This window comes from Mytilus californianus, unplaced genomic scaffold, assembly GCF_021869535.1.
Source record: "Mytilus californianus isolate M0D057914Y unplaced genomic scaffold, xbMytCali1.0.p SCAF_11, whole genome shotgun sequence".
NCBI classification, from domain to species: Eukaryota; Metazoa; Mollusca; class Bivalvia; order Mytilida; family Mytilidae; genus Mytilus; species Mytilus californianus.
The window spans coordinates 47,326,303-47,346,289 of record NW_026262593.1 but is presented as its reverse complement, the minus strand read 5'-3'; the positions used below and the strand labels follow the sequence as shown (position 1 = coordinate 47,346,289).

Genomic DNA, 19,987 nt, shown 5'->3' with positions numbered 1-19,987 from the left:
TGTTACATGTATTTGGTAGCTTTTAGAATGACAATGTGGTACAATGTCCAGTAGAAATGATAAAGAAACAATTTGAGGCTGTTCCCAACTAACAGAAAGAAAGTTATTATAACAAAAGAAGCCATTCAGTCCACTAAGAGATATTATTCAGTTTACCTCTTTTGTTCCTTTGTTATTTTCTGCCTCTTTTTTGACAATGCAAATATTGTAGTTGATCTATGATGTATTTCAATAACATCATGGACATGTACAGTTTTGTAGGAATCCATTTTACTATCATACCGGAAAGGCAAAAAATCATCAGTCTTTGGTTTTTTGTGTGGTGTTTTGTGGACTGTCTTTTGTATTTTTCCTCGTTTTTTGTTTTTTGCCATGATTTAGTAAGCTTGTGTGTTTTGATTCTCCATTTGGTATAGTCCCCCTTTTTTAAGAATGAACATGCCGAAAACAAGTTTTCCAAGTTTCTGTTGTAATAATATGTCATGAGTCAGTACACCACATTCTTTCTTCTCCATTATACTGTCTTATTTTTACATGTTTTCTACCATTTGTTTATTTAATACTTTACCTCTTTTAATAATTCAATAAATGATTTTTCACAGGCAAATTTTGTGAAGACATGTATAAGTGCCTGAATGAAATATGATCCACTCATATCTTCGCCAAGTATCCATGGACCTTGTACTGAAATGAATAACTTTGTTAATCATTTCAAGCAAATTAGTTGTTTAATACTTAGAAACTGACATATCAGCAATAAGCTTTTATTTACTAGAGTAACCAAGTCAAATTGTAAAAGTTTAAGGCCTGTAAATACGTCAATAGGCGATAACTGTAGCAAAGTTCAAAATACTAGAAAGTTTTACTTTCCTGGAAGCTAAAATCTCAAAGAATAAGAAAGCCATAAACAAACTTGCTGAAATATCATATGAGATCCAAATTAGGTCAAATTATTTTCATGCAAGACAATGACAATAATGTATTAGTAAAGTGATTATGCCTTTTGTGATGAAAGGGATCAAAACTTGATTGCTATTAAACTTTCATCCGAATAGTTATCAATTATCTAACATCACCATTCAGAAATTTTCATGTTTAGTCTTTAAAAACTCATACATGTGATGGACTTTGAAACTCAGATCAGGAGATTGGGAAATTTTGGTCAGGAGATTAGGACTCAGATCAGGAGGTTTTTTATCGACATAAATTTTGTCGTAAATGTAACCGTGTGATGTACTAATATTGTCTTTTAAAGTGTTTTTTCTTCAACTTTCAATCCGAATGTAATATGTTTATAGTACCCTTGTACTATTAAATTTCTTTATCTTTATTCAACCTCTCATTTTTTTTTTTGGAGAATTTTTAATTTCATTTTTAACTTTTGTTTGATCTTTTTTCAATAAAACATTCATTGCAAACAGATCATTTTTTGTTTTATCTTTAGATTATTCTTTTTTTTTTCTCTTTCAAACTTTTGTTTGATCTTTTTTCAATAAAACATTCATTGCAAAACAGATCATTTATTGTTTTATCTTTATTTGCAAACAGATTATTCTTTTAAGCAAATGAAGCATAATAAAATTTGTATTTGAGGTCATACTTATTATATAAATTGCAATTTGAACCTTGAAAAGAAGTATAGAACCCTCAAATAATTACAAATTATTATTTTTTTATTTGTCCTAAGATATTTAAAATCAATCCATTATCATCCTTTTATGATTATTTGTTTCAATTTATATTTCATTTATATTCTTTTAACGATTTGGATTATTTAAAGGAAAATAATTTAATCAGCACAAAACAAGGGAAGTAACCCAAAATTTATTTCAATTATTATTAAATACACAAAGTTTTTATTACACAACGGCAGTTAGCCTGAGGTAAAAATTGTTGATAACCAGTATGTTTGACACCCAAGCTAGCAAGTGAAGCCATATAATTATGCATGTTCTTTCATTTACAGGTCAAATTTAACTTCAGGTAGTGTCAGTTACACCAGATATGGCGGCTGAAAGTTTTCATTCATAAAATATTTCATACACGGGATTTTTTTCTCTTCAACGGGAGGACAGGAGGAGACCCCTGAAAACGGGATAATTGTACTCCCATCGGGAGGTTCACATGTATGAAAACTAAATGTTCACCTACTCATTCATTTGAACCTAACAGCACAAACATGTACATCACACAATATGTTTTTCTGTATTTACTACAGTCCCTTATTTTATAGTACCTAAGGAAAGACTTATCATTAATCACAAAAACTAAACATAAACTTATAAACTTTAGAAAGGAGGTAAACAAGATATAAACTATCCAGATCTTCTACCGTCTGCAATGAAATAATTAAACAATTAAAGAACCTTTATGAGCATGATCTCATACCCCATGGCCCCACATTGTCACTGGGCAAACCAAATCTCACAAAACACCTAAGTTCAATTACTCATTACTCCTACAAAGGTGACAACTGATAAAAATATCTTTTGAAAAGCACATTTCCATATTACATCCTCATTTACAACAAAGTTTCATGAATTTCTGTCATGTTATTTCAGAGAAGTTGAGATGACAAACTGTTCCAGTACGTAGTATATTTAGGCCAAAATTCCCAGAAAAAAATGAATCATGATTTCCTGTTGAAATGCACATCTACATATTATTTTCCTAATTACCCTGTAGCTACAAAGTTTAATGATATTCTGTTGTGTGGTTTTAGAGTTGTGATGACAAACTGTTGCAGTAGTATAAAAGTTCAAAGTGGCATGACTCCTAGAAAAATAAACTGTTGACACAGAGATATGTCTCCCCTTTTTTATAGTATAATGCAAATATTAAATTCAAATGGCAATATGTAAACATATAAGCTATGCAAAACATTTAAAATCATTACACCATGACTAAAGGTGCAGGACCAAATAACCTCCATGGATATGAGAATTGTCAATGTTTATAAAACTGCATACCAAATACCATTGCCTTATAATAAGTGGTTCCCTTAACACTAACCTAAACACAAACTTTAACTTGTAAACAATGTAAAAGTTTGAAAGTCAATGTACCATGATAAGGGATGGAGCCAAATAATCATCATGGAAAAGAAGACTTGCAAATGCTAATACTATCATTGACTTATTATTAGTGGTTCCTCTTAAACAGATCTAATCACAAACTTTAACATGTAAACTACGCAATACATTCAAAGTCAATAGAGTATAACTGTGGGGGCAGAGCCAAATAATCTTCATGGACTTGAGATGAGCAAAGGCTTATGCAGCTGCATACCAAATATCATTGACCTACCAGATGTAGTTCCCCTTAAACTGACCTAATAACAAACTAGAAATTGTTAAGTAAGCAAAAGTGTCAAGGTCAATAGACTATGACTGAAGGGTTGGCCCAAATAATCTCCATGGAAAGAAGATGTATCAATGCTCATACAACTGCATACCAAATATCATTGACCTGCCATAAGTGGTTCCCCTTAAACTGACCTAATCACAAACTAATACATGTAAAGTAATCGAAGTTTCAAAGTCAATAGACCATGACTGAGGGGCCAAATAAACTCCATGGAAATGAGATGTGCCAATCAAGGATCCGGAAATTTTTCCAGACAATTTCGGTCATTTTGAGATGTTTGAAAAGTTGGTGCCCCTTTTCAAATTGTCGATATCAACTTGACTATATTCATAGGATCAACGAACATGACGAACTTGTATTGCTGTTTCATCGCATTTACTAAGTAAATGTTTTACCATTACCCTGAAGGACAGTTTAGGGAAGGCAACAGTCTAAAATTGAAATGATTTTAATGACTCAAAATGGTTAATTTCTCAGACATTGCTTACGTTTCTTTTGATTTGACAAAAGTTAAAACCGGAAGTTTGCAATATTTTAAAGTACGAATAATTCCGGATTCATTTCTGGGATTTGTTTTGTTTATCAAATTGACAGGAAATCACCGGCTTTTTATGGCTTTTTATTTTATTACCTTTAAAAGTGTTTGAATATAACAGATAATAGTTGCACTCGTTTAATTTAGCATGAAATCAATTTGCATTTTACGATTAAATATTAAATTTGCTGAAGACAATTTCACGCATGCGTATTACATAATAAATAAAGCACATGTGCTACTCATGAAAAAATCCTTTTTTCTACGTAAATTTAGATTTAATTTTTAAATCAGAATTGATGACTGTCTTTGATGAAAAGTAAATACATAATGAATACACTTGTCAGGGAACTTTAAAGTTTTTAAAGATATTATTCTGAGCTTGTGATCACTGTCAGGTGTGAATTAAAACCACAGGTAAAAAGTGATTAGCGATTATTAGCCAATGTTTCCCGGAGGCATTGATATAGATATTAGGAGGGCCCTCAGGATTATCAAACTACTGTAGTGGCAGTTTTATTACAGGAAAGGGATTATAAACATAAACAAGTGATCACAAGGGCAAAATGGCGATAAAGAAATCCGATTTCAAACATTGAGTCAATGAAATGACCGAAATTACTTCTGTAAAAAAAAAAATTTGTCCTAAATCCCAATTACTCGTTTAGGACAAATAGTTTCATCTTAGGACATGACTGGCAAATATGACCGTTTCCGGACCCTTGGTGCCAATGCTAATACAACTGCATAACAAATATCATTGATCTACCAATAGTGGTTCCCCATTACCTGACCTAATCACAAACTAATAAATTGTTGGAGACACCGCAGCCGCCATTGTCAAAAGCATTACTAAGTCTTGCCTTTTGACTCTGTCAAGGCGAGACAAAAATTGAATAATAATTTCCTGTCCATATGCACATCTACATAGTATGTCATAATTATCTATAAATTTCATCAAATTCTTTTGTGTAGTTTCAGAGGAGTTGAGATGACAAACTGTTGCAGTAGTACATTTAGGCCAAAATTCTAAGTTCAAAGGGCATAACCCCAAGAAAAAAATTGTATCATAATTTCTTGTTAATATGCACATCTACATGGTAATTAGTCCTTATTATCAACAAAGTTATATGAAATTCTATTGTGTGGTTTCAGATGAGTTGCGATGACAAGAACAGGACTGACGGATGGACAGACAGATGGGTCAAAAACATTATACCCTACGCAAAAGTTGAGTGGAGTATAAATAGTTTGTTTTGTCACTGTTGCTTGACTACAGTAGCATCCAAACGTTTTGACTTTTGTCAAATTTACCAAGGCCAGACCCTAAACATTTACATGAATACAGAAGATGTACTTAATTCACAATGGTATCACATATAGAGGTCATCAAAACTGATGTCTGTTAATGGGCATATGATATTCAGATTTGCAATCATTGAATTTCTTTCAAATCCTCTAATCTGAAATATCTAGTAATGGCAGTTTTGAAATCAAGGTGAATGAAAACATAAGAAATTGAGAAGACACCTCATTTCTCCATGTGACTTAATTTCTAACCTTTCTGTCATAAATGATCAATATAACGTTCTGTGTCTGTAATGATATAATATTATCCAAAATTTATCATTACCTATTCTTGGATAATTTGATACGACAAATATGTCATCTTTGTTGGGTTCACAATCCTTCAATATGTCATTTGCAGAATCTGTTGAATCAAAATCCTGGCTTTCGTCTGAAATTTAATATAAGGTTTTTGAAAGTATGCATTTTATTGATCAACATTAATTTCATGGTATCATATCCTTCTTTCTAGCTCAGTGTAATAAATCTCATCAAGCTAAATAAAAAAATAAATTGTGTATGAGAATAATATTAATAAAAGTGCAATTCAACAGCAAAACAAACAAGTGGCTGCTAAGAAACCTGGTAAATACATGCCATTTGATATCATACACTTATTGACTGGCTATGAGGGTAATAGCAAATTTGTTGTCCCTGAGAAACCATCTATTGCTCGAGGGGAACCAGTCATTAAGTGTTTTATTATACCGAACAAAATAACTTTCTAAAACTATCTACATACATGACATACACTATGTGGTAAAAACAAACTAGTCACATATATACATGCAGAAGATGAACTATAAAGGTTTTATTTTGCCCGTGTGGTATTTGTAAATATTTTATTAACTATTATCAAAACAATTAATCCTTGTGTAAAATTCCCATGAATATATTTACCGCTAACTAAAATTTATTACTGTACACCAAAGCAATCACGGAGTATGAAGATGATGACAGACTCATACCATACATTTATTCTGTTGTACTTCTATCAATATGTCATGTATGTTGAGTAGATTTTCTTTTTCTTTTAAAATTTTTCCTGGTAAGTAATATATCAATTTGAAATTACGACAGACCCATACAGAATACTTCTGAGTTTAATGTTCCCATTTTTTGCAAAATTTCAAGCAACACGAAAAGTCAATGACGTCATTGTTGTCCAATGAAAAATAAGTAAGAAAAAGTACTGGAAATATGATTATGAAACAATTGACCTGCATATAGTCTTTGAAACTACTGACAGGCAAATAGTCTGTGGAATAAAATATTTCATTCTTTTAATATAGAAAAAACATACTGAGGTAAAATAACAATTTTTAGCTTCCTTATAATCACTTATTTTTCTTTTGCAGATCTAATGTATTGCTGATAATTTTTTCAGTGAACAGTTTGTTCCAGTCCTTAATACAAAAAAGAAATATTAGTCAAACATCATCATTTGAGGGCAATAACTCCTTTCAGTCATGCAATGATTTCAGCCATATTGGTACTGTTGTAGCACTTGTGAAGCTTATCATTTTTTCATATTTACGGGTTCTATGTATACCTATCTATTATAGTTTCAAGATAATTTGCAAAATTACAAAAAATAGTAAACTAATGTTTTAGGGAAACAACTCCCATACATACTCATCCAATTGTTTAGATATTTGGCTTTTTTATATATCATGTATTCCAGATCATTTTTGCTGTTTACAGTTTTTTATCTACATTTTAAATTTCTTGAGATATGTGGCATAAACATAAAATTTCTTCACAATCCTTAAGGAATCATTCAATGGTTTTGGTCACTTGGTTTTTTTAGATACTAAATTGCTGACCATTTTGCTCCCTACAGGTTATATCTATCTGTTAAAGTTCTTGAGATAAATGGAAAACACATGAAATTGCTTTAAAAACTGTCATCTAATGGTCGATCATATAAACAAGTGTGTAGGTCATGTTTTGCTGAACATTTTTCCCTTTAAAGTATTTATTTATCTATTAACATTTTCTGGATAATTTGTAAAAAACAGGAAAATTTGTCAATCATCATTTAATGGCAATAACTCCTTAGTTTACAATTCATTTGATCAGGATATTCACCCAAAATCTGAATGACATTGGTTTAGCAATTTCAGAAGAGAAGTTGTTTGAAAAAGTATACAACAGACACGAAAATAAGTTCATAAATTGTGGTTCAGGTATAAACTTATTAATGGGTCTTCCAATTGTTTCAGTTGTATTGGATTTGTAATATGTCTTGCATATCTGATTATGTTTGTTGCTTACAGTTTCCAACTTTGTAATAGAGTTTTTGAGATAAAAGTCAAAAACACAGGAATTTGTCACAAATCATCATTTATGTGCAATAACTCATTCAGGAGTCAGGCCTGGGGTAATGGTAATTTGTAATAGTAATGCATTGTAATATTACATTTTTTTGATGTAATGCAAAGTAATTTGTAATGCACATTTTCTGCATTACAATTACATGTAATGTAATGATTACTTTAGTTAAAAATCAATGTAATGCCTCCATTACCCTTCATTACAAATTGGTAAAATACATAAAATTGAAGAATATAATAAAATAAAAATAAAATATGAACAAAAACAAAAGAAAGTATTGAATAAATCATTGTCACAGTAAATTACTGTATTAAATCATTATAGATAGTTTGCCCTAAAAAAATCTTCTAAAAATAATTATTAAACAAAACTATATAGATGAATGGAAAAAATATGAAGATGAAATTTTCATAATTCTATACACACCTTACATGTATTTCAATGAAAGATTGAATATGTCAATCAACATTTTTACACCAAACTGTGGTTGTTATTTCACCTAATTAATATCAAAATGTTTTTATTGCAATCAAATCTTCTCAACTTATATTTGTCCTCACAGAGCCCTCAGGCATTTAACAAGATAATCCTTTAATGGCACATTTATTATATCCCTTTAAAATCCCTTTATGATGTCTTAATGATTAAGTGATCAATGTTCGAAACAAAATTATATGATAATTTATTCATTTTTCAAGTATTTGAAGTCTATGTCACTAACACTGTATATATATGTACATATACCCCGGTAATATTTATCAATTTCTTATTAAAAAATTGTTTTTTAAATATTTTTAGTTTTTATATTGAAAAAATAATGTGTAATGTAATGCATTACACAGGCAAAGTAATTGTAATGTAATGCATTACATGTGAGAAAAAATGTAATTGTAATTGTAATAGAAGAATCACAAAGTAATTGTAATGTAATGCATTACATTGCAATGTAATGGCCCCAGGCCAGTCAGGAGTCATCCTATCTTTTTGGTCATATGGGAATTTTTAAATATCTTGTATCATGTGTTGTATTGTTGATCTTTTTTGTCTTATTAACTTGTACCTCTATTTAAAGTAGTTTTTGAGTTAGCATGCAAAAACATGAAAATAAGCCAAACATCATCATTTAAGGACAATAAATATCTAAGGATTCATTACTGTCATCTGATAATTTTGGTGCTAAAAATTAGATCTTGATATTTTGAGCATTTTTGACTCTATTAGACTTTCTGTATCTATTGCAATTTCTAAGATATAAGACTATTAATGCATTTTACACATTTTTTCTACTTTTAGCCATACCAGCTCTGTTTTTACAGGGACAAGAATTTAAAAAATACTTTACTTATACTAAATATCCTGTGAATCATTCAGCTCAAGCTGGTTAAAATAAGTCTTGTAGTTTCAAATGAGAAAAATGTTTAAAAAGTTTACCACAACGGTCTACCAAATAACTCAAGTCAACACAAAATAAAATGATCTGCTGTGCGCAGCTTGATACGACCACAGAGGTCGAACCCTGAACAGTTGGGGCAAGTATCATCTACATTCAAGCTTGATACAATTCTGAATTGGAATTGTGATTAAATATTTGACACAGCATAGGTTTCTAACACAGAATGAATGTGGTCAAAGAACTGAAAATTTGAAATTGGACTTTTTATGGCTTCATAAAAAAAAAAAGAATGTGTCCATATATAGTACACAGATGCCCCACTCAAACTATTTTCTATGTTCAGTGGACCGTGAAATTGGGGTCAAAACTCTAATTTGGCATCAAAATTAGAAAGATCATATCATAGGGAACATGTGTTTCAAGTTGATTTGACTTCAACTTCATCAAAAACTACCTCGACCAAAAACTTTAACCTGAAGCGGATAGACGGAAGAACGAACGGACGAACCAAAAAAACAGACGGACGGACTCACAGACCGCAAAACATTATGCCCCTCTTCTATCATAGGTGGGGCATAAAAATATATATATATTTTGTTGGGTGCAGACCAAGCATATCATAAAGTAAACGTATGTTAACACCAAATTTTAATGTTGTTGTATAATTTTTTAACAGAATGGAAAATATTGGCACCTTTGTTAGATGCGATAGCAAATTTTGCTATTTTTAACTTAAATTTCTTCACTTTTATGTCTAACAATCCATTCTGAGGTATAAATAGTACTCAATTATAAGGCCAGTACACAATTATCAATAAAAAAAACAAGAAATATTGTCCCTTTTTATCGACATAAATATTAGTAACCGTAGACTTTTAAAGCTCTCAATTTGTGTAACACTATTCATCCTACGGGACCAAAAGGACAGAATTTTAATGCTGTTGTATAATATTCTTACAAAATTTGATACGACAAAAAATTTTGCTTATTTACATTTAAATTTCTTCCCTTTTTTGTCTAACAATCCATCCTGGGGCATAAAAAGTACTCAATTATGAGGCCAGTACAAAAATCAATAAAAACAAGCATTCTGAGAGTATTGCATGGCAATACATAGTCCCCTACCGGGTAAAAATTCATTTTACTGGAACAAAATGCTAACTTGTTCTATAACTTGTCATGGTGTAAACAAAAAGTAAATATCATGTCATATCTTCAAGCATGACTAAGAAAAGTGTGGAAAACTGATTATATGAGTGAAAAAAACATTAGATTAATATTAGTTCTCTAAAATTAGATATGATGTAATACAGTGTATATCTATTTTCAAATTATAATCAAATATAATTAATAATTCCAAATATTTTTTCTTTCATTTGTCACAAACTAATATAGATTTGTAACTTATCTATAAAATGTCAACAACTTTTATCTACACAATGTAATGTTTTGAAATATATACATTAATAAAAATAGATTATTATCTAATTAAAGGATTTCTCTTCATAATATTTTTTTTATATATATATATAGCATTTGGAAAATTAGTTTATACTAAATAACAAACAAACCTGCCAAAAAATTCTTCAAATAATTTAACAAAGAATGTCTTTTAAAAAATGAGTTATCTCCCTTTGTACAGAAATATGGTTTAACATAGTACTCTAACATTAGATATGGTCCAGAGTTATGGTCCATAACTCTGGACTAAATCATCAGACTGGAACAAAATTCGCACTTGATCTATAACTTGTCATGATAAAACTATATACCAAATATCAAATCAATATCTTCAAGAACGAAGAAAAAAAGTGTGGAAAGCTGATTTGCTGGACTGACGGATGGACAGATGGACAGACGAACAGATGGACAGACAGACGGAGTGCAAACCGAAAGTCCCCTTTGACTTCGTCGGTAGGGGACTAAAAATATATTGTTCCTTTTTATTATTATCAACATAAATATAAGTAACCGTAAATTTATATGGCTCTCAATTAATGTAAAACTATTCATCCTAAGGGAACAAAATAACAGAATTTTAATGCTGTTGTATAATTTTTTAACAGAATGGAAACTATTGGCACCTGTTTTTGATGCGAAAGCAAATTTTGCAATTTTAAACTTAAATTTCTTCACTTTTATGTCTAACAATCCATTCTGAGATATAAATAGTACTCAATTATCAGGCAAGTATAAGAATATTAATAAAAAAAAAATAATGTTCCTTTTTATTGTTATCAACATAAATATTGGTAACTGTAGACCTATAGAACTCTCAATTTGTGTAACGCTATTCATCCTAAGGGACCAAAAGAACATAATTTAATGCCATTGTCTAATATTCTTACAAAATGGAAGCTCTTGGGACCTTTTTTTGATGTGACAACAAATTTTGCAATTCTAAACTTAAATTTCTTCACTTTTATGTCTAACAATCCATCCTGGGGTATAAAAAGTACTCAATATTAAGCCAGTACAAGAATTTCAATAATAGAAAAATATTGTTCCTTTTTATTGTTATCAACATAAATATAAGTACAGTGTTCTCCCCAGGATTTTTGGATACCACCAGGGTAACGCGTGTGGACAGCTTGATGAAATATTTCATACAATCAGTTGTGTCGCGTCGGGTCGCGTCACGTCACTTAGCTCTATTTCTAGTTACTGTAGTTTTTATGTCTCTTGTTTTGTTTTAATACTGTGGTACTGTGTAATGTAGACATTGAGTCAGAAAATTATTGGTAAAAAAGAAGTAAATCAAAAAACAGTTTGTATACTTTAATATTTTTTTAAAATAAATTAAAGAACCTTAGTGAGCGCGCTCACATACCCCACGTCCTCACATTGTCATTGGAGAAATAAAATATGTGTAAGAAAAAAAAATTGAATCATAATTTCCTGTCAATATGCACATCTACATAGTATGTCCTTATTATCTACAAAGTTTCATGAAATTATGTTGTGTGGTTTCAGAGGAGTTGCGATGAAAAACTGTTGCAGTAGTACATTGAAGCAAATAAGTTCAAAGGGGTGTAACTCCTAGAAAAAAAATTGAACCGTGATTTCCTGTCGATATGCACATCTACATAGTATGTCCTTATTATCTAAAAAAGGTTTCATGAAATTCTGTTGTGTGGTATCAGAGGAGTTGCGATGACAAACTGTTGCAGTAGTACATTAAAGTAAATAAGTTCAAAGGGGCGTAACTCCTAGAAAAAAAATTGAACCGTAATTTCCTGTCGATATGCACATCTACATAGTATGTCCTTATTATCTAAAAAGGTTTCATGAAATTCTGTTGTGTGGTATCAGAGGAGTTGCGATGACAACCTGTTGCAGTAGTACATTAAAGGAAATAAGTTCAAAGGGGCGTAACTCCTAGAAAAAAAATTGAATCGCAATTTCCTGTCGATATGCACAACTACATAGTATGTCCTTATTATCTAAAAAGGTTTCGTGAAATTATGTTGTGTGGTTTGAGAGGAGTTGCGATGACAAGAAACAGGACTGACGGACTGACGGACTGACGGACTGACGGACGGACAGACAAACACACGGACGGACGGACGGACGGACAGACGGGTCAAAAACTTTATACCCTCCGCAACTCGTTGCATGGGGTATAATAAATTATGATTCATAATAAAATATTCATCTTAATTTAAAGTATTTAAATCTTTTATAAAATCCAAAATCAATAAAAATAAAATATCATTCAAAAGAGAACAAAAATGTTCCAATTTAAAAAACTTTCTAGTTTCTAGAAAGAAAGTTGTTGTATGTGAAAGGATTAACAAGAACAATTGCAAATATTGTTTTATTATTTGAACCAGTTTCTATCTTAGATTTTAATAAAAAGAAATTTTTCATAAATTTTTGAACATTTTGCCATAGATTTCATGTAAATATTAACCTTCCTTGTCTTTAGTGATAATCAAACATAGATACAGACTTAATACTGCACTGAAATCTAAATCTTTATTTGTCATGAACCATTTAAAAAAAAAATCATAAATCTATAAATTTATCTTTGGTCTATAGATCTATAAGTAACCATATTCAATGTCAACAACTAAGTCTCCCTATTTTCCCGCCTAAATGACAGGAAGTAGATATAAATAGATTTAACATGTGCTTAAGGATAAAATTTGCAAGATTACTTCTGTTATTCATTAATTATGGATAAAGATATTCAGTTTGAAGGTACAGGCATGCATTTTATTTATAAAATAGAATAGATTGCAATTAATTGTAAATAAACTTGAATATTCTACGTGAACTAACTGGGTCATGTGATATGTACAAACAGATACTACAGTATGAAACCCGACTATCATGCAATAACTATTTCATAATTAAAGATAATATTGGCCATGGTTTAATACTATAATATAAGAATTGAGAAATGTATAATTGTCAATTATATGTAATGAGCCACCTTTATTATGTACAAAAAATGTACCTATCGGGTCAAGACACTGTTTGTGTACAAAGTATTTGCCGACTTGTCACAGGTCAGTGCTTGGGTGGTGCCATAAAATAGTTATCTGTGATCATAAAGTTATGAACTCTTAATTAAAACATAAAAGAATCATGTTACAAGTGTTAATTACAGCGATTAAATCCAATCAACAAGGTTAACCTCATAAGGTAAATCGATCACGTGATGTAAACAATCTGTGTTGAACTGGTTTGAACTGGTCAAATTTCACCTGGAATTTTATACCGCACGGAAAAGATTTAACAAGTTGTTTAAAACTTTACCGATTTACGATTTTTTAACCGAAAATTTTAGCACCACGGAGAAAAAAATATACATCGCGGTAAGAACGATACCACCAGGGTAAAAAATTATACATCGCGGGCCTGCGGTCTTTTAAGGGCCTGGGGAGAACACTGTAAGTAACCATAGATTTATATAGCTCTCAATTAATGTAAAACTATTCATCCTTAGGGAACAAAAGAACAGACTTTTAATGCTGTAGTATAATTTTTTATAGAATTGAAAATATTGGCACCTGTTTTTGATGCAACAGCAAATCTTGCAATTTTAAACTTAAATTTCTTCACTTTTATGTCTAACAATCCATTCTGAGGTATAAATAGTACTCAATTATCAAGCCAGTATAAGAATTTTAATAAAAACAAGAAATATTGTCCCTTTTTATTGTTATCAACATAAATATTAGTATCCGTAGAATTATAGAACTCTCAATTTGAGTACCACAATTCATCCTAAGGGACCAAAAGAACAGAATTTAATGCCATTGTATAATATTCTAAAAAAATGGAAAATATTGGCACCTTTTTTTTAAACGACAACAAATTTTACAATTTAAAACTTAAATGTCTTCACTTTTATGTCTAACAACCCATCCTGGGTTATAAAAAGTTCCCAATTATTAGGCTAGTACAAGAATATATCAACTAAAAAAAAAGATATTGTTCCTTTTTATTGTTATCGACATAAATATTAGTAACTCTAGACTTATATGGCTCTCAACTATTGTAAAACTATTCATCCTAATAAGGACCAAAAGAACAGAATTTTAATGCTGTTGTATATTTTTTTTAACAGAATGGAAAATATTGGCACCAGTTTTTTAATGTGACAGTAAATTTTGCAATTTTAAACTTAATTTTATTCAATGTTATGCCTAACAATCCATTCTGAGATATAAATAGTACTCAATTATCAGGCAAGTATAAGAATATTAATAAAAAAAAATATAGTCCATTTTTATTGTTATCAACAAAAATATTAGTAACCTTAGACTTATAGACATCTCAATTTGTTTAACACTATTCATCCTAAGGGACCAAAAGGATAGAATTTTAATGCCGTTGTATAATATTCTTACAAAATGGAAGATGTTGGGACCTTTTTTTGATGTGACAACAAATTTTGCAATTCTAAACTTAAATTTCTTCACTTTTATGTCTAACAATCCATCCTGGGGTATAAAAAGTACTCAAATATTAAGCCAGTACAAGAATTTCAATAATAGAAAAATATTGTTCCTTTTTATTGTTATCGACATAAATATTAGTAACCATAGATTTATATGGCTCTCAATTATTGTAAAACTATTCATCCTTAGGGAACAAAAGAACAGAATTTTAATGTTGTTGTATAATTTTTTAACAGAATGGAAAATATTGGCACCATTTTTTATGCAACAGCAAATTTTGCAATTTTAAACTTAAATTTTTTCACTTTTATGTATAATAATCCATCCTGAGGTAAAAAAAAATACTCAATTTTCAGGCATAGATTCAAAAATTGATGTGAAACATACCATAACCCCAGACTGTATCTATTGGTTGAATGAAAAAAAATTAAATCAATTTATCAGTTAAATACGGAAAAATGAAAATAAATATTTTCAAAATTTTGCTCTAAATACTGAACAAAGCTTCTGTCCAAATTTCCTAAAATTCCTTGAAGGTTTGACAAAGTTATTGATGACTGAAAAACTTTAATCTCAGGCTGTATCTGATTGTTAACTGTAAAAAAAGATAAGTCCATTAATCAGTAAAATACGGAAAAATGAAAATAAATATTTTCAAAATTTGCACTGGATACTGTCTTTTGGTCATAAACAAGCTTCCATCAAATTTTCTTAAAATTCCATCATGGTATGACAAAGTAAAAAAAAACTAAGTCCATTTATTAGATGAGTACGGAAAAGGAAAATAAATGATGTCAAAATTTTGCTCTGGAAACTGTATTTTGGTCATAAACAAGCTTCTGTCCAAATTTCCTGAAATTCCATGAAGGTTTGACAAAGTTATTGATGTCTAAAAAAAATTTAACCACAGACTGAACTTAAATGTTGCAGATGCCTACGACAACATCTAGGACCAGTATATCTCACATTCGTGACATAAATGTAGCAGGCTTGACAAAATGCATGGTAAAATCTACATTTTGTGAAAGTATAAGAAAATTTTATCTTGGAAAATATATACTGATGATCCACCTTAAATTTTCTTTTGGTAAAATTTCAACATAAGATATCTCCAAGATTCATCTTGATAGGTTATTTCAAAGTTATTATGCATTTCATACTTTCTTAAGTACAACAAAATAAATACCTTGAAAATTGTAGGTTTGAACAAAAACCACTTTTGGTTTCCCTTTAAAATATTGGCACCCTTTAATGATCTCTAAAATTTCACTTCTTTGAACAAGTTTTCCATCACAGTCATAAATCTTTCCTGCATCACATTCATATTTCCCAGACAGGAACAATATAACCAGACTATCATACTTTGCAGACTGATCCTTGTCGATCTCATTTACTTTTCTTTTCAAGAACTCTGTAATTTCCTATAATGTAAGAAAAATCTTGGATTTTATTTTTGACAAAAAAATATTTGGAGATTTTCCTTAACATAAATATATATATGAGCATAATACAGTTGATTCCGGTTATTTGCATAGCCTATTTGTCAGACTAAATTATGCAATTAAGCGGAGTATGCTTATATCCGAAATGCCAAATTACGGAGTCAAATAACATCAATAGTACAGATCAGTAAAGGAATCCCTGAAGAAAGATGAACGTCCATAATCCACTTACAACATATTGAATGCTTATTTATTCTAATAAAAGTTATGTGTCTAGTGTCATACATGTTATTTTATTTTGTATTCTTTCAATAAAGTTTATAAACACATTTTGTCTTAGTTTATTTGCGTACCGACTTTTCCTTTACCTGAGATACGAAAATAAAACTAATTGTTCTAAAAATAGATTTGTTTCTATGACCTGGATGTACAATGTACATTGTTACGCTTTGATTAAATTAACTGTTTAACAATACTACACAGTTTATAATCATTTTAAACAATAAATGTGTACTGAACTGCCTTTGATATGCAGTATTTACCGCTTGCACAGTGATGTAACACTGTTTCTCTAACCTCGTTAGTTTTGTATATGCAAAGCAGTTAACAGGTAATGGGGACCTGCACGGGTTATTTCCTGGACATGAGTGTTGAAAGTGAGAAAATATAATAATTAGAAGTTAATTTTCTTTTCAAAAAATATTAAAAATAAAAGATTGATGTATAAAGTTCTTCAACCATATATAAATGCCCTGTAATATTTAACATAAGTGTAGATCACCCCAAGCAGAATTACGAGAGTACACATTGGATAATGATCGATAATTAGAATGGGTTATTGTTTTTAAAATTCACCCCAAATGTAATCTATGAACAATGTTTGAAAATCCAATCAATAATTAACACCTTTTGAGATAGAATAGACAAGTTTTTACAACAATCACCTGTTTGACATTTTTATGACCTCAAGGCTTAAAATAGAACATGGGAAACTTTACCTGTGTACACATCGAGGATTATTTTATAATCATATAAACACGAAAGAAACTGTTTTAAAACTTTATTTAAATAACACAAAAGTAAATATGAAATAATAACGAAAATTATGATGCTTTTAAGAAAAATATACCTACCAAATTGCCGTTTCCGGTCAAAAATCTCGTCAGTTTTAACTAAGCATATCTAGCTGGCGAATATTTTCTATGCAATTAACCGAAAGGCCACTTGTAAGGCTATGCATATAACCGGACAATTTAACATTATATGAATGGGAAATGGTTTTGTGCAGGAGAAAAGTATGCAATTAACCGAATTATGCTATTAAGCGGTATGCAATTAAGTGGAGTCGACTGTACATTCATATTTTTTTTAGCTTAGTAAAGAATACAGTACTTTGCAATAAGTTCTTTAAACATCTACTAACAGCAGGTGCATACAATGGTGCAAAAGTAGAACCTACAAATATGTTTAACCCCGACACATTATGTATGTGCCTGTCCCAAGTCAGGAGCTTGATTTCAGTGGTTGTGGTTTGTTGCTGTTTATTTTATTTGCTTTTAGTTCATTGTTTTGTACATAAATCAGGCCATTGTTTTTGCATTTGAATTTTTTTTAAATTGTCATCTTAGGGCCTTTTATAGCTTGCTATGCAGTATGGGTTTTGTTCATTGTTGAAGGCCGTACTGTGACCTATAGTTGTTAATTTTTTATGTCATTTGGTCTCTGATAGAAAGTTCTCTCATCGGCAATCATACCACATCTTCTTATTTTTTATGTATAAAAAAGTAATATGAATAGCAAAAATATTTTAAATTTCTCAAATTGATAATGTTTTATGGTAAACAAAACAAAAAGAAGATGGTAAATGGCATTATATGGATGAAGGAGTTTCAGTTGGTTTCAATAAATTAATCAAACAAAAAAAAAGGTTTTTATGGAGTTCCAGATTAATAAGAGTACCCCAAGATAAAAAAAAATTGCAAAGAATATCACTTGTTCAGAAAAACCCTAAAATTATTCAGATAAAAAAACAAAATAGGAAGGCATTGGCATATTCTGATTTTTCAGAGAAAATGTCATTTACATTCTGATTAATGCTTTAAGAGCAGCTGCTTGATACAAAATTGTAAAGCAGCAAGTGCACATGATAAAACATAATGTAATGCCAAAGTTAACCCTGATAATCATGAAATTTATAAAGTGTTGTTTTCTTTTTTTTCTATGAATGAGATGCTTTAAGTTTCTGAAATTCTCTCATGGTCATGCAAGAGCAGTATCTAATTGGGTTACATCAGTGGAGAGAACATATGGACAGTCAGGCACACATACACACTATTTACTGCCCCCATAAAGGGTATTATAATGATTTGTCAATAGTAAATGATGATTCTTAACAAACCAAAATGAAGTTTTAAGTTTAAGCAAAATATATCTTAATTATACAATACCTCCTTCTTTAAATTTTTAACCTGGTCTCCACCTTTTAACTCATAACCCATGGATTTCAATAACTGGCTCATGTTGGATTTATCAAAGTCTGTATTCGCCAGACAATTTAAATATTTTTTTTTCTTTTCTTCTTCATCATCTGTATTTTCTGTACACTGAATGCACTGAGCATTAGATATCAAAATAAACTTCCCTCTGTTGGTAGCATTTGTCATTTGGTAAATCTTCAATAAATTTACATAAATAAAGTTATATTTAATTAACTATTGCCTACAATCACTTAGCTGAACACTTTAATCATGTTAATGCATTTTACAAACATTAGATTAAACAGTGATGAAGAAATAAATTTGAAAATGTTGTGTTTGAAAGACACCTTTGATGCCTCTGTCAAAAAAGGTACAACATTTTGTCATTAGTAAAAAATTAAAATAAAACAAATACTAATAATAGGAATACTCATACTGCAAAATAAATAAGTAAGCCAGACCGACCATGAACCATGCATGCATAATTTCACTAAAATGACAAGGTTCAATATTCTAGCTTTCATTTATGGAAAATTTTAAGTAAATCAAAATCTTGTGAAAGTGCACACCTACATGTATATATATAAGCAAGCATACAGAACAAAATAAAACTTCAAGCTTGAAAACTGTACAAGGAGTGAGCCAGACAAACCAAGTACCCCTCTCAGACCTCATATTACAAAATGTTTAATAAATATTCTTAAATGAGGTTCCACAAAGGAAATTGTTGATTATAGACATGTCATGTCTTGCCTTTTAACACTTACTATACTGTCAGATATGTCTTTGGCTCATTGTTTATTAGGCCCTTCATCAACTTTTGGTTGTTTAAATCCACAAAAATTAGTATCAGGTGAGAATTTGTCTCATTGGTTATCATACCACATCTCTTAATTAAGTACTGCGGGAGAAATGATAATGTGCCATTGTATGATTACAGATGTTCTTTTGGTGAGTTTCCTGGTGACTCATAAGATGGTTTTCTTAACCCCAACTTAAATTGTCAACTTGCAGAGTTTTTTTAGAATTTATCTACTGTCCTTTCATTTATTTTTTCGTGAATACCAATTTTCGTAGATTGGAAAAAATTGTATTTTCATGGATATTTAGATTTCATGGTTTTGCCAAAGTCTGCTTACAAACCTATAGAAAAATTACACTTTGTTGAACATCTAAAC

General features: G+C 30.2%; 1 protein-coding gene across 2 annotated transcripts in view; it reads right to left on the bottom strand.

Annotated features, from left to right (window-relative positions):
* The window catches only part of LOC127720207 (uncharacterized), a 76,108-nt gene that overhangs the window by 19,693 nt on the left and 36,428 nt on the right, over window positions 1-19,987 (bottom strand). For both annotated transcript variants that reach the window (XM_052226684.1, XM_052226683.1), the window contains exons 11-14: window positions 18,780-19,004; window positions 16,077-16,311; window positions 5,535-5,639; window positions 569-684 (exon numbers count right to left, since the gene is read on the bottom strand). In XM_052226684.1, the coding sequence (XP_052082644.1) occupies window positions 569-684; window positions 5,535-5,639; window positions 16,077-16,311; window positions 18,780-19,004 (681 nt within the window). The remainder of the gene's footprint in view (window positions 1-568; window positions 685-5,534; window positions 5,640-16,076; window positions 16,312-18,779; window positions 19,005-19,987) is intronic.